The 16,079-nt window shown below is 40.6% G+C and overlaps 1 protein-coding gene across 1 annotated transcript in view; it reads right to left on the reverse strand.

The window, feature by feature from the left end:
- Positions 1–16,079, reverse strand: part of LOC128655369 (ankyrin repeat domain-containing protein 65-like) — a 108,565-nt gene that overhangs the window by 81,367 nt on the left and 11,119 nt on the right. Inside the window, exon 2 of the mRNA XM_053709017.1 lies at positions 15,063–15,612. Coding sequence (XP_053564992.1) covers positions 15,063–15,612 — 550 coding nt within the window. The remainder of the gene's footprint in view (positions 1–15,062; positions 15,613–16,079) is intronic.

Here is a 16,079-nt window from a genome sequence, read left to right on the forward strand (position 1 = left end):
GGAGTACTTGTACGCGTGTGATGGAGCATTGTCCTGCATGAAAATCATGTTTTTCTTGAAGGATGCAGACTTCTTCCTGTACCACTGCTTGAAGAAGGTGTCTTCCAGAAACTGGCAGTAGGACTGGGAGTTGAGCTTGACTCCATCCTCAACCCGAAAAGGCCCCACAAGCTCATCTTTGATGATACCAGCCCAAACCAGTACTCCACCTCCACCTTGCTGGCGTCTGAGTGGGACTGGAGCTCTCTGCCCTTTACCAATCCAGCCACGGGCCCATCCATCTGGCCCATCAAGACTCACTCTCATTTCATCGTCCATAAAACCTTAGAAAAATCAGTCTTGAGATATTTCTTGGCCCAGTCTTGACGTTTCAGCTTGTGTGTCTTGTTCAGTGGTGGTCGTCTTTCAGCCTTTCTTACCTTGGCCATGTCTCTGAGTATTGCACACCTTGTGCTTTTGGGCACTCCAGTGATGTTGCAGCTCTGAAATATGGCCAAACTGGTGGCAAGTGGCATCTTGGCAGCTGCACGCTTGACTTTTCTCAGTTCATGGGCAGTTATTTTGCGCCTTGGTTTTTCCACACGCTTCTTGCGACCCTGTTGACTATTTTGAATGAAACGCTTGATTGTTCGATGATCACGCTTCAGAAGCTTTGCAATTTTAAGAGTGCTGCATCCCTCTGCAAGATATCTCACTATTTTTGACTTTTCTAAGCCTGTCAAGTCCTTCTTTTGACCCATTTTGCCAAAGGAAAGGAAGTTGCCTAATAATTATGCACACCTGATATAGGGTGTTGATGTCATTAGACCACACCCCTTCTCATTACAGAGATGCACATCACCTAATATGCTTAATTGGTAGTAGGCTTTCGAGCCTATACAGCTTGGAGTAAGACAACATGCATAAAGAGGATGATGTGGTCAAAATACTAATTTGCCTAATAATTCTGCACTCCCTGTAATTCTACCTTAATTACATAGATTTTTATATTTAGTCTATTCATTATGGAGACTTAATTCATATTCACCTACTTCACCGGGGACCTTCATCTCAATGCAACCTTATACCCTCTGTTATATACTGTATACAGTAAAAAGGATTTAAATGTTTGGCTATGTGAAGACGAGTCTCTGTGTATATTATGTTTTTTTTTTGTACACTGAATTAGCATGGCTGCTACAGTTAGTAACTGGGCTATTTCTTCTACTAGATACGACAAGTCCACAGATTCATCCTTACTTGTGGGATATTATCCTCCTGCTAACAGGAGGTGGCAAAGAGCACCTCAGCAGAGCTGTCTATATAGCTCCTCCCTTGACTCCACCCCCCAGTCATTCTCTTTGCCTACACTAAGTAATAGGAAGAGGTAAAGTGAAAGAGGTGATAAAATGATAGTTTTTTATTTTCTTCAAGCAAGACTTTTTTTTTTTTTTTTAAATCTTTTATTGAGGATTGAAAATAAACATAATACATAGTCAAACAAGTTATCAATTATACATTCCATGTTAGAGATGAATTGCATTGAGATAATTATAGTCCTCATTTTTTGTCCCCACATCTTGCTGATACAGGTCACTCTTGGACCTAATGGATTGTTCATGTATATATCCGGGGGTTAAGCTAAGGTAACAATAATCATGCAGAAAATGTGTTCAATATACATCAAATATGTCGTAATACAGTAGTAACAAGTCCAGGATCTGTGAGAGATCCATATTGTCGATAATTTGGGTTGGATCTAGTGTTTAGGATAGTGAGTATGAATGTTCAATTTTGCCAGTTCGTGCCATATAAGCCATGGCTGTCCACCTCCTGGTGTCACAGATCTCACATTATCCTACTGTGCAGGTTAGATATTTAGAGGAACAGGTGATATTATCATATACAAAAAGTGCATAATTCCCTACTGCCGGTTACCCTCTGTTAAGTTGGTGCTACTTTAAATATCCCTAAGTCTGCCTCTTGTTTGACACTCTTCCCATTGTAGTAACATAATCTCATGTAAGTCTACTGTGTTATTTTGTAAATGGTGATACCTTTCTAAGTGTAGTAAGGAGTCTACCTGTTGTTTCCATTCTTTCACTGTTGGGAGAATTTTGCTTTTCCAGTGTTTGGGGATTAACATTTTCGCCCCATTCAACATGACTAGTCTGAGCACGGTAAGAGCTTTGCTCTCCAGGGGAGGTAACGAAAGGAACAGTAAAGTTTTGGGGTTATTTTGTAGGGGTTTCCCTGTCGCTATCTTGATGTGGGTAAGTATGTCGGTCCAGAACTGATCTAAGCCCGGGCAGTCCCACCATATATGCGTTAGGGTGCCTTCCCCGGCTCATTCCCTCCAGCATCGTCCTGAGGTCGTTTTATATATTTGTTTTAGTCTGTGGGGTGTAAGATACCATTGTGATATAAATTTGTAACTAGACTCTTGTACTCCTGTCGATATTGAGGCTTTCTTGGTGATTTGAAATGCCGTCAGCCAGTCTTGTAGGTCAATGTCTGTGTTTAGCTCTTTTTCCCACGCCTTTGTGTATGTGGGTAAGGTTTGTGCATCTTCTATGAGTAGTAGTCTATATAATAGAGAGATCGCATGTGCAGTTGATTCTTCCCGTAAACATAGAGTTTCGTATGGGGTAGGTAGTCTAAGTAGGTTGTGTTTTTGTTTATGTGTTGCCAAGTAGTGGCTTAGTTGTGAGTGTGCAAGCCAATTCAGGGTTTCTCCTATCTCTGTTTCTTTTATGCTCTCAAGAGTCATTAGTTTCCCCTTGTCAGTTATTGTCGAAATTGACCTTTCCTTAAGGGGCACTCTACTTGTTAAATTTAGTTCCCCACTGGCCCATGGTGTCTCCAGGTTATGGCATAAAGGGGTCAGTGGTGAGAGTGGGGTTGAGATGTTTGTGGTGGTATTCATCAATTTGTCCCACCCAGCAAAGAACTCTATATACAGTGGGTACTTGGAGATCGCCCCTGGTCTGCTCTTTTTCGGTAACCAAGCCATGCCTCCAACATTTCCAGTTTCCAGTATGTCACAGTCTAACTGCACCCATAATTTGTCATGTGTGTTATTACACCAATCTATCAACGTCCTCAAATTAATGGCCTGTTTGTAAAACAGTATGTTGGGGAGTCCCAGACCCCCTCTGTTTCTTGGTAAATATAGTGTTTTCCTGGTTATTCTGGGTCTGATGCCCCCCCATATGTACTGTTCTATTATGCTTTGAATTTTTGACAAGTAGTGTGATGGTAGTGGCACGGGCGTTGTTTGTAAAATGTAAAGGAGTCTTGGGAGTATGTTCATTTTGACAACATTTATTCTGCCTAGCCAAGATATCGTTTTGTTTTTCCAATTTGACAAGTCTGCTACTAGGTTGCTCTCTAGTTGTTTGTAATTAGCCTGAAAGATCTCTTGTTGGTCGGGGGAAATGTAAATGCCTAGGCATTTCATTTTGGACTCTTGGCGTCTGAGCGGGCATTCTCTTAATGTTTTGTTAAGGGTCTCCATATCACAAGATATATTTAATAGTTCTGATTTTGAGAGATTCATTTGGAAGTTTGATATTTTCCCGTATTCTTTGAAAGATCCTAATACCCTAGGCAGGGAATGGTCAATGTTTGTTAATGTGAGTAGGATATCGTCCGCATACAACGCTAGTTTGTAATTATTGCTCCCTATTGTGATTCCCTTAATTGTATTATCCTCACGTATTTTTTGGGCTAAGGCCTCTATGGCAATTGCGAACAATATTGGGGAAAGGGGGCAGCCCTGTCTTGTTCCATTTTTTATTACAAATTTCTCTGAGAGTATGCCGTTTACTTTTACTCGCGCAGTGGGGTTCTGATATAATGTAAAGATTAGTTGAATAAAGGTATCGCCGAATTTCATTTTGTGGAGGACAGATCTGAGGGAAAGCCAATTAACTCTGTCAAACGCCTTTTCCGCGTCGGTGGATATGAGGGCCATCGGTAGGTTATGTAATTGGGCGCAGTGCGTTAATTGGAATGTTCTGAGGGTATTGTCCCTGACCTCTCGGCCGGGGACAAATCCCACTTGGTCCGTGTGGATCAAATCAGGGAGGATTTTGTTTATTCTGATGGCTAAGACTTTGGCGAATATCTTGATGTCAACATTTAGAAGCGAAATGGGCCTGTAATTTTCTGGTTTGTCCGGAGTTTTCCCTGGTTTTGGGAGAACCGTGACATGTGCCTCTAACATGTTGGCTGTGAATCCCCCTTCCTTGAGTAAGGAGTTAAATAACGCTGTCAGCGGTGGCAATGCATGGCGCATATAAGTTTTATAGTATAGTACACTAAAGCCGTCTGGACCTGGGCTTTTGCCGTTTGGCATGTTTGTGATAGCTGTTTTGATCTCTTCCGGTGTTATTTGGGCCTCTAGGGTTTCTGAGTCTTCCCTGCTTATCTCGTTGAGTTGCACCTGCCCTAAAAAACTATTGATGTCCCAAGCAAGACTTTTTTTATTTTAAATGGTACCGGTGTGTGCTATTTTTTTTCTCAGGCAGCAGATGGATGAAGATTCTGCCTGGAGACTGATGATCTCAGCAGTTGTTACTAAGATCCAGAGTAGTTCCCACAGAATGGCTGAGGAGTACTTGAGAAGCTTCAGTGTGAGGAACGTTTTTCATGCTATGAGCATTGAGGTATGTTCAGTCATTTTTTTCTGGAGAGACTATGGTATTTCAGAACTGGCTGACATAGTTCCCTTAGGGGAAGGGGTAAGCAGTAATCCTACATGTAAAGAAGGGGGTATTACTGGAACCTGTTTATTATGGAACAATTGATTGACACTGTTATCATAATGTTTTGTGGGCAAAATGTTTTCATGTTTTTGAGGATATTTAACGTTTTTATGGAAAAACTTTTTTTTGATGATGGCACTTTAAGGGTTCACATGGCTTTCGTTTATATATGGGGTATATGAAAACCCACATGGCTTGTTTGCTAGACCGCTTTGCAGTGGTTTCCATTAGACATGAGAGGCATCGATATTGATGGGCGGGGCCTATTTTCGCGCCTCAGACGCGCAGTTGAATTGATCCTGAAGGCAGCAAGCTCCAGCTCCGAGGAGCCTAGGCAAAAAAACGAAGGATAGTGTGTTTTACAGACCTCTGAGGGCAGGTAGGCACCACAACAGAGCTGTGGCGAGGTACAGGGGGTTGATTTATTACTTTAATAAACGTTTTTTGAGTAACTTTTTTTCTGTAAAGGGTTAACTTTTCCTTACTTGTGGCGCAATCTTAGCTGACAAGATTAAACACATATATGCAAAAATTGTGTAAAATGGATAAATATCTAGAGGTCCCTACTTACACTAATGTTTTTCCAGTCCCTAGAAGGATTTCGGACATTGTTACTAAGGAGTGGGATAGACCAGGCATTCCGTTCTCTCCCCCTCCTAATTTTAAGAAAATGTTTCCCATATCTGCCACCATTCGGGATTCCTGGCAGACGTTCCCTAAGGTGGAGGGAGCTATTTCTACCCTGGCTAAGTGTACAACTATACCTATTGAGGACAGTTGTGCTTTCAAAGATCCTATGGATAAAAAATTAGAGGGTCTGTTAAAGAAATTGTTTATTCATCAGGGTTTCCTTCTACAACCTATATCATGCATTGTTCCTGTAACTACTGCAGCCGCATTTTGGTTTGAGGTTCTAGAGGAGTCTCTTAAGGTTGATCCCCCATTAGATGATATTTTGGATAGAATCAAGGCTCTCAAGCTAGCTAATTCTTTCATTACTGATGCCGCCTTTCAAATGGAGAAATTAGCGGCAAAAAATGCAGGCGTTGCCATTTTAGTGCATAGAGCGTTATGGCTTAAGTCTTGGTCGTCTGATGTATCATCAAAATCTAAACTTTTAACTATTCCTTTTAAGGGTAAGACCCTATTCGGGCCTGAACTAAAGGAGATCATTTCCGACATTACTGGAGGTAAAGGCCATGCCCTTCCTCAGGACAAGATGGTTAAAATGAGGGCCAAACAAAATCATTTTCGTTCCTTTCGAAACTTTAAAGGTGGACCCTTTACTTCCTCCTCTGCCACAAAGCAGGAGGGAAATTTTGCACAATCCAAGTCAGTCTGGAGACCTAACCAGACCTGGAATAAAGGAAAACAGGACAAGAAGCCTGCTGCTGCTACCAAGACAGCATGAAGGGGCAGCCCCCAATCCGGGACCGGATCTAGTAGGGGGCAGACTTTCTCTCTTCGCTCAGGCTTGGGCAAGGGACGTTCAGGATCCCTGGGCATTAGAAATCGTGACACAGGGGTATCGACTAGAATTCAAGGATTTTCTCCCAAGCGGGAGATTTTATCTTTCATTTTTGTCTGTAGACCAGACAAAAAGAGAGGGGTTCTTACACTGTGTAAAATACCTATATACCATGGGTGTAATCTGTCCAGTTCCAAGACTAGAACAGGGGCAGGGATTTTATTCAAATCTGTTCGTGGTTCCCAAAAAAGAGGGAACCTTCAGACCGATTTTAGATCTCAAATGCCTAAACAAATTTCTCAGAGTCCCATCGTTCAAGATGGAGACCATTCAAACTATTTTACCAATGATCCAGGAGGGTCAATATATGACTACCGTGGACTTAAAGGATGCGTATCTTCACATCCCTATCCACAAAGATCATCACCAGTTTCTCAGGTTCGCCTTCTTGGACAAACACTACCAGTTTGTGGCCCTTCCTTTCGGGTTGGCCACAGCTCCCAGAATATTCACAAAGGTGCTAGGGTCCGTTCTGGCGGTCCGAAGGCCACGGGGCATAGCAGTGGCGCCCTATCTAGACGATATTTTGATTCAAGCGTCAACTTACCAGCTAACCAAGTCTCACGCGGACATTTCTAAGAACTCACGGGTGGAAGGTGAATATACAAAAGAGTTCACTAGTTCCACTGACAAGAGTTCCATTCCTAGGAACTCTGATAGACTCGGTAGACATGAAAATATTTCTGACAGAGGTCAGAAAGTCAAAGATCCTGTCTACTTGCCGGACACTTCAGTCCACTCCTCGGCCATCAGTGGCGCAGTGTATGGAGGTTATCGGGTTAATGGTGGTGGCAATGGACATCGTTCCGTTTGCTCGCTTACATCTCAGACCACTGCAACTGTGCATGCTCAGACAGTGGAATGGGGATTATGCGGATTTATCTCCCCAGATAAATCTGGATCCAGAAACCAGAGACTCTCTTCTCTGGTGGTTGTCACAGGATCATCTGTCCCAGGGGATGTGCTTCTGCAGACCAGCGTGGGTCACAGTGACAACGGATGCCAGCCTTTTGGGCTGGGGTGCAGTCTGGAATTCCCTGAAGGCTCAGGGGCTTTGTCCCTACTTCCAATCAACATTCTGGAACTGAGGACAATATTCAATGCTCTTCAAGCATGGCCTCAGCTGGCCTCGGCCAAATTCATATGATTTCAGTCGGACAATATTACAACTGTAGCGTATATCAATCATCAAGGGGGAATGAAGAGTTCTCTAGCAATGATGGAAGTTTCCAAGATAATTCGATGGGCAGAGACTCACTTGTGCCATCTATCAGCAATTTATATCCCAGGAGTAGAGAACTGGGAAGCGGATTTTCTAAGTCGTCAGACTTTTCATCCGGGGGAGTGGGAGCTCCATCCGGAGGTGTTTGCGGCATTGATTCGTCAATGGGGCACACCGGAATTGGATCTGATGGCATCTCGTCAGAATGCCAAACTTCCTTGTTACGGGTCCAGATCAAGGGATCCCCAAGCAGTACTGATAGATGCTCTAGCAGTACCTTGGTCATTCAACCTGGCTTATGTGTTTCCTCCTTTTCCTCTCCTGCCTCGTCTGATTGCCAGAATCAAACAGGAGAGGGCTTCGGTAATCTTGATAGCGCCTGCGTGGCCACGCAGGACTTGGTATGCTGATCTAGTAGAAATGTCATCTCTGCCACCATGGAAACTGCCACTGAGACAGGACCTTCTCATTCAAAGTCTGTTCCAACATCCAAATCTAAATTTTCTGCAGCTGACTGCCTGGAGATTGAACGCTTGATTTTATCTAAGCGGGGATTCTCTGAGTCAGTCATTGATACCTTGATTCAGGCTCGAAAGCCTGTCACTAGGAAAATTTACCATAAGATATGGCGTAAATATCTTTATTGGTGCAAATCCAAGGGCTACTCATGGAGTAGGGTTAGGATTCCTAGGATTCTGTCCTTTCTCCAAGAAGGATTGGAGAAGGGATTATCAGCTAGTTCCTTAAAGGGACAAATTTCTGCTTTCTGTCGGATTTCCCAGACGTTCAGTCTTTTTGCCAGGCTTTAGTCAGAATCAAGCCTGTGTTTAAACCTGTTGCTCCGCCATGGAGTTTGAATTTAGTTTTAAATGTTCTTCAAGGGATTCCGTTTGAACCCATGCATTCCATAGATATTAAGCTTTTATCTTGGAAAGTTTTGTTTTTGGTTGCTATCTCTTCTGCTTGAAGAGTTTCTGAGCTTTCTGCGTTACAATGTGATTCGCCTTATCTTATATTCCATTCTGATAAGGTGGTTATGCGTACTAAACCTCGATTCCTTCCTAAGGTTGTTTCAAATAAGAATATTAATCAGGAAATTGTTGTTCCTTCTCTATGTCCTAATCCTTCTTCTAAGAAAGAGCGTCTGTTACATAACTTGGACATGGTTCTTGCCTTGAAGTTTTACTTGCAAGCAGCCAAGGATTTCCGTCAAACATCTTCCCTATTTGTTGTTTATTCTGGAAAGCGTAGGGGACAAAAAGTTACGGCTATCTCTCTTTCTTTTTGGCTGAAAAGCATCATCTGTTTGGCATATGAGACTGCTGGACAGCAGCCTCCTGAAAGGATTACAGCTCATTCTACTAGAGCGGTGGCTTCCTCATGGGCTTTTAAAAACTATGCTTATGTTGAACAGATTTGTAAGGCTGCGACTTGGTCCTCCCTTCATACCTTTTCCAAATTTTCCAAATTTGATACTTTTGCTTGTTCTGAGGCTATTTTTGGGAGAAAAGTTCTTCAAGCAGTGGTGCCTTCTGTTTAGGTATCTGTCTTGTCCCTTCCGTTCATCCGTGTCCTGTAAGCTTTGGTATTGTATCCCACAAGTAAGGAGGAATCCGTGGACTCATTGTATCTAGTAGAAGAAAAGGAAATTTATGCTTACCTGATAAATTGATTTCTTCTACGATACGACGAGTCCACGGCCCGCCCTGTCATATAGACAGATTATATTTTTGTTTTCAAAACTTCAGTCACCTCTTCACCTTTTTAGTTTCACCTTTTTCTTCCTATACCTTTGGTCGAATGACTGTGGGGTGGAGTCAAGGGAGGAGCTATATAGACAGCTCTGCTGTGGTGCTCTTTGCCACTTCCTGTTAGCAGGAGGATAATATCCCACAAGTAAGGATGAATTCGTGGACTCGTCATATCGTAGAAATCAATTTATCAGGTAAGCATAAATTTCCTTTTTCCTTTGTTATTTGAAATTCCTCAACTGCTCCTTTGTTGCTGAGTGCAACTGCCACGGGTAAGATATTTTTATTAACCCCATAAGGACCAGTCCATTTTTCAATTTCTTTCCCTTAAGGACCAGGGCTATTTTTACATTTCTGCTGTGTTTGTGTTTGGCTGTAATTTTCCTCTTACTTATTTACTGTACCCACACATATTATATACAGTTTTTCTCGCCATTAAATGGAATTTCTAAAGATACCATTATTTTCATCATATATTATAATTTACTATAAATAAAATATTAAAATTAAATTAAAATATGATGAAAAAATGGAAAAAACACACTTTTTCTAACTTTGACCCCCAAAATCTGTTACACATCTACAACCACCAAAAAACAACCATGCTAAATAGCTTCAAAATATTGTCCTGAGTTTAGAAATACCCAATGTTTACATGTTTTTTTGCTTTTTATAGGGCAATAAATACAAGTAGCACTTTGCTATTTCCAAACCATTTTTTTTTTTTAAAATTAGCAATAGTTACATTGGAACACTGATATCTGTCAGGAATCCCTGAATATCCCTTGACATGTATATATTTTTTTTTAGTAGACAACCCAAAGTATTGATCTAGGCCCATTTTGGTATATTTTATGCCACCATTTCACCGCCAAATGCGATCAAATAAAAACAAATCATTCACTTTTTCACGAACTTTAGGTTTCTCACTGAAATTATTTACAAACAGCTTGTGCAATTATGACACAAATGGTTGTAAATGCTTCTCTGGGATCCCCTTTGTTCAGAAATAGCAGAAATATATGGCTTTTGCGTTGCTTTTTGGTAATTAGAAGGCCGCTAAATGCCGCTGCGCACCACACGTGTATTATGCTCAGCAGTGAAGGGGTTAATTAGGGAGCTTGTAGGGTTAATTTTAGCTTTAGTGTAGTATAGTAGACAACCCAAAGTATTGATCTAGGCCCATTTTGGTATATTTCCTGCCACCATATTACCGCCAAACACGATCAAATAAAAAAAAATGTTAACTTTTTCATAAACTTTAGGTTTCTCACTGAAATTATTTACAAACAGCTTGAGCAATTATGGCACAAATGGTTGTAAATGCTTCTCTGGGATCCCCTTTGTTCAGAAATAGCAGACATATATGGGTTTGGCGTTGATTATTGGTAATTAGAAGGCCGCTAATTGCCCCTGCGCACCACACTTGTATTATGCCCAGCAGTGAAAAGGTGAATTAGTTAGCTTGTAGGGTTAATTTTAGCTTTAGTGTAGAGATCAGCCTCACACCTGACACATCCCACCCCCAGATCCCTTCCTGACCCCTCTCAAACAGCTCTCTTCCCTCCCCCACCTCACAATTGTCACCACCATCTTAAGTACCGGCAGAAAGTCTGCCAGTATAAAAATAAAGGTGTTTTCTGTTTTTATATGAAGTGTAGGATTCCCCATTACCCCCCAACCTCCCTGACCCCCCCAAACAGCTCTCTAAGCCTCCCCTTTTACCTATTGGTCACCATCTTAGGTACTGGCAGCTGTCTGCCAGTACCCAGTTTACTAAGAAATTTGCACTTTTTTTGTAACAAAATATAAAAAACCCTATTTTCTGTAGTGTAGCTCCCCCCCCCCCCTCAATACCCTCTCCCCCTCCCGGATCCCTTTCCAAAACATTTTTCCCCCTCCCTCTCCCCTCTGCCTTCTTCTGCAGATTAAACTGAAGTAGTGCCAATAACCGTGCGCGTGCACACGCTCCCAAGCCCCGCCTCCGTGCACAATCACGGACAGGATCTGATGTCGCACCGGCCTCCCTATTATTGCTCCCACCCACCAACGATTGGCACCACCGCTGTCCAGTGCAGAGAGAACCACAGAGTGGTCCTCTCTGCATCGGTAACTCTGCAAATCTATTTCTATTGCGCAATCTCGCAATTTTAAGCGAAATCGCGGCAGAGAGAAGCCCACAATTTTAAACAACTTTCCAATTCACATTCATATCTAAATATGGAAAATCTTATTATATATACACACTTTCTAAGACACCAGCTGAGCATGTACAAAATTACCATAATATACTTATATGCATTTTGTGATTAACTTGGCTTATGGCTGTCACATGATGCAATGGGAAGGAAAATAAAATAACTTTTTAAGGATTTAAAGGTTTGTGCGCTCTGTAGTTGTGATGGCTATACCTCCTCTAAGTATGCACTATTTTAAGTTCTATTTTGCAGGATTTAAGGTTTTGTGAACTCTGTAGTGGTAGCTGCTATGCCTCAACCAAGTATGTGCAAAAGTTCTATGTCTAAAAGTCAACCTAAAGTTACATTATCAGGTTCTTCTGCATAATCAGTGTTCAGAGCACATTAGCATGCTTGTTTAAAAAGGTTTTATGTCCAAAACCCTACATCATCTGCAGAAAAATCTTCTAAACAGCTGGATTTAATTTTTAAACCTTCTGCTAAAGTCACAAGAGGTTTTTTTTAAGGTTCTTGAAACAATTTCCAGAGAGTGAACTAAGCAGTGTCTGATATTTAGGTGCTTGCTTCACAAAAATGTTTGTCCCGCTCAATTACTCGTGGACTCCACAGCTTGGGTATTAGTTATCAGGAGTAATGGCTAGAGGACTCGTGCCACCTTATGAAAGAAAACAAAATGTATGCTTACCTGATAAATTAATTTCTTTCATGGTGGTCCATTATACTCATCCATTTTTATTTTTTACGTAATTAAATTTTTTTTCGGGGGCAGATCTAGTTTACACATCATTTTCCCTACTTTGTCATTTCCTACCGTTCTACTTTTTTTGCTATATGTCAGACTGGAATACCAGAGAGGTGGGAGGGATTAAGTGCTTTTGGAGCTTTGGGAATCTTTGTCTCCTACTAGTGGCCAGGAGTTGAATCAGCTTGAGGACTCTCAACACCGTGAAAGAAATGAATTTATCTGATAAGCATACATTTACAGGGAGTGCAGAATTATTAGGCAAGTTGTATTTTTGAGGATTAATTTTATTATTGAACAACAACCATGTTCTCAATGAACCCAAAAAAATCATTAATATCAAAGTTGAATATTTTTGGAAGTAGTTTTTAGTTTGTTTTTAGTTTTAGCTATTTTAGGGGGATATCTGTGTGTGCAGGTGACTATTACTGTGCATAATTATTAGGCAACTTAACAAAAAACAAATATATACCCATTTCAATTATTTATTTTTACCAGTGAAACCAATATAACATCTCAACATTCACAAATATACATTTCTGACATTCAAAAACAAAACAAAAACAAATCAGTGACCAATATAGCCACCTTTCTTTGCAAGGACACTCAAAAGCCTGCCATCCATGGATTCTGTCAGTGTTTTGATCTGTTCACCATCAACATTGCGTGCAGCAGCAACCACAGCCTCCCAGACACTGTTCAGAGAGGTGTACTGTTTTCCCTCCTTGTAAATCTCACATTTGATGATGGACCACAGGTTCTCAATGGGGTTCAGATCAGGTGAACAAGGAGGCCATGTCATTAGATTTTCTTCTTTTATACCCTTTCTTGCCAGCCACGCTGTGGAGTACTTGGACGCGTGTGATGGAGCATTGTCCTGCATGAAAATCATGTTTTTCTTGAAGGATGCAGACTTTTTCCTGTACCACTGCTTGAAGAAGGTGTCTTCCAGAAACTGGCAGTAGGACTGGGAGTTGAGCTTGACTCCATCCTCAACCTGAAAAGGCCCCACAAGCTCATCTTTGATGATACCAGCCCAAACCAGTACTCCACCTCCACCTTGCTGGCGTCTGAGTCGGACTGGAGCTCTCTGCCCTTTACCAATCCAGCCACGGGCCCATCCATCTGGCCCATCAAGACTCACTCTCATTTCATCAGTCCATAAAACCTTAGAAAAATCAGTCTTGAGATATTTCTTGGCCCAGTCTTGACGTTTCAGCTTGTGTGTCTTGTTCAGTGGTGGTCGTCTTTCAGCCTTTCTTACCTTGGCCATGTCTCTGAGTATTGCACACCTTGTGCTTTTGGGCACTCCAGTGATGTTGCAGCTCTGAAATATGGCCAAACTGGTGGCAAGTGGCATCTTGGCAGCTGCACGCTTGACTTTTCTCAGTTCATGGGCAGTTATTTTGCGCCTTGGTTTTTCCACACGCTTCTTGCGACCCTGTTGACTATTTTGAATGAAACGCTTGATTGTTCGATGATCACGCTTCAGAAGCTTTGCAATTTTAAGAGTGCTGCATCCTTTTGCAAGATATCTCACTATTTTTGACTTTTCTGAGCCTGTCAAGTCCTTCTTTTGACCCATTTTGCCAAAGGAAAGGAAGTTGCCTAATAATTATGCACACCTGATATAGGGTGTTGATGTCATTAGACCACACCCCTTCTCATTACAGAGATGCACATCACCTAATATGCTTAATTGGTAGTAGGCTTTCGAGCCTATACAGCTTGGAGTAAGACAACATGCATAAAGAGGATGATGTGGTCAAAATACTCATTTGCCTAATAATTCTGCACTCCCTGTAGTTTTTCTTAAAGTGTAAAGAAAACTTGTTCTCAGATGTCTTCTAACTATCATACATATAAAATAGCAGCATTAAAATATTTTGAACATTTAAATATGCATTTTTTTTGCCTGAAAATGTCAAATTAAAAGGTGTTTAAATATAAACTGAAACTAAGACAAACGTATAAATGGTGTACTTCCTGCTAATGTTCATTTGCTAATAAGTTCTTGCTACTAATGCTCATTGGCTGTTAAGCACTTCCTGTAAAATGGAAATTTAAACAGCTTTTACTATACATTTTGTTCAGGTAAAAAAAAAAAAAAAAAGAAAAAAGATTATTATTTTTCAATGCATAGATAGCAAAAAAAGTTTGAAACACAATGTCCCTTTAATTCAAGAAAATAGCCTTAGCTTACGTCATGCTGTATTTGAAAAAAATTGAAGGATCAATAAATGAATAGTATTTCACTTGTATTTATTACCAGTATGATTTGATCAGAGTTTTGTAAGGCTGTCAAAAATCTGAAAGATTAACATTTCAATGACAGAATACAATATCCTGTCAGTTGGTATTTAATAACTATACTAGTGTTTAAAGGGACACTGAACCCAAATTTTTTCTTTCGTGATTTAGATAGAGCATGCAATTTTAAGCAACTTTCTAATTTACTCCTATTATCAAATGTTATTCATTCTCTTGGTATGTTTATTTGAAAAGCAAGAATGTAAGTTTAGATGCCGGCCCATTTTTGGTGAACAACCTGGGTTGTCCTTGCTGATTGGACAGCACCAATAAAAAATTGCTGTCCATGGTTCTAAACCAAAAATTTGCTGGCTCCTTAGCTTAGATGCCTTCTTTTTCAAATAAAGATAGCAAAAGAACTAAGAAAAATTGATAATAGAAGTAAATTAGAAAGTTGCTTAAAATTGCATGCTCTATCTGAATCATGAAAGAAAAAATTTGGGTTCAGTCTCCCTTTAATGATTCAAATCATTGTGAGTGTTGTGATTGTTGTCACCTATGTGTTCTTTAATGTGTCATGTTTAGGTAGAACACCATTTTTAAATTAAATAAAAGTGACTCACTTCTTTGTTTCCATTTTCCGCTGCTAAATGAAGAGCAGTAATTCCTTTCATATCTTTGACATTGATATCTAATTTCCTTTTTAATAAATAGTTGATGACTTGTATGTTTCCAGCCAGCGCAGACAAGTGTAGCAATGTCAACCCATTGCTACTCGTATCTTCTATATTAGCTCCGTGACTCACCAGGCAGTCCAGCACCTCTATATGGTCATTGATAGAGCACCAGTGAAGCGGTGTCCACTTATTTTTGTCCATGATACTGGATGAAACCTTGTAGTTCAGTAATGTTTTAATGGAAGCTAGATAACCATTAGCTGCAGCTAAATGCATGGGGGACTCCCCTGATGAGGTGCAGACATTTGGTGATGCTCCAGTCTCAAGGAGATACTCCACAATCTCTGTGTGTCCATTCCCTGCAGCTCGATGAAGCGGGGTATACTTGCACCTATCTCTCAGGTTAACAGAGGCACCTTTCTGTAGCAGGTATTTTACTAAAGCAAGATTTCCACAACAGGCTGCACTGTGCAGTGGTGACCAGCCTCTGTAATCCCTGTCAAAACAAAAGAAAGCATTATATGATTTAAAGTCATTCTAAGATTTTGTTCAGGACTATTTAAAAAGAGCAACATCTATTAAGATCTACAAAATCAAGTGTCCAATTTGCTCATTGCACTAAATATTACATAGATTTGTTCTGATAAATCCTCAAAAATACATTAAAGTGAAGGTCAATTTGGATGAATTAGTGCCCGTTTTTTAATAAACCTATTTTTAAAACAAGGGCATTTTAATTCATCAAAATTGACATTTCACTCCTTTTCTTCAAAAACGTACCTTTTAATCCTTAAAGCCGCTACAAATAAAGACAAAATATCCTCGTCAGCTTTTCGAGACCTATCTGCGTGAAGAGATACGAGGCTATGAACCCTTTATGAATTCTGCATGCTTGGCCTTTACTTAATCTTCATGAGCATTTTAGATTCATATTTGCATTTACGCATCATTGCACAGCATAGT

Source organism: Bombina bombina, chromosome 4 (assembly GCF_027579735.1).
Source record: "Bombina bombina isolate aBomBom1 chromosome 4, aBomBom1.pri, whole genome shotgun sequence".
Taxonomy (NCBI): domain Eukaryota; kingdom Metazoa; phylum Chordata; class Amphibia; order Anura; family Bombinatoridae; genus Bombina; species Bombina bombina.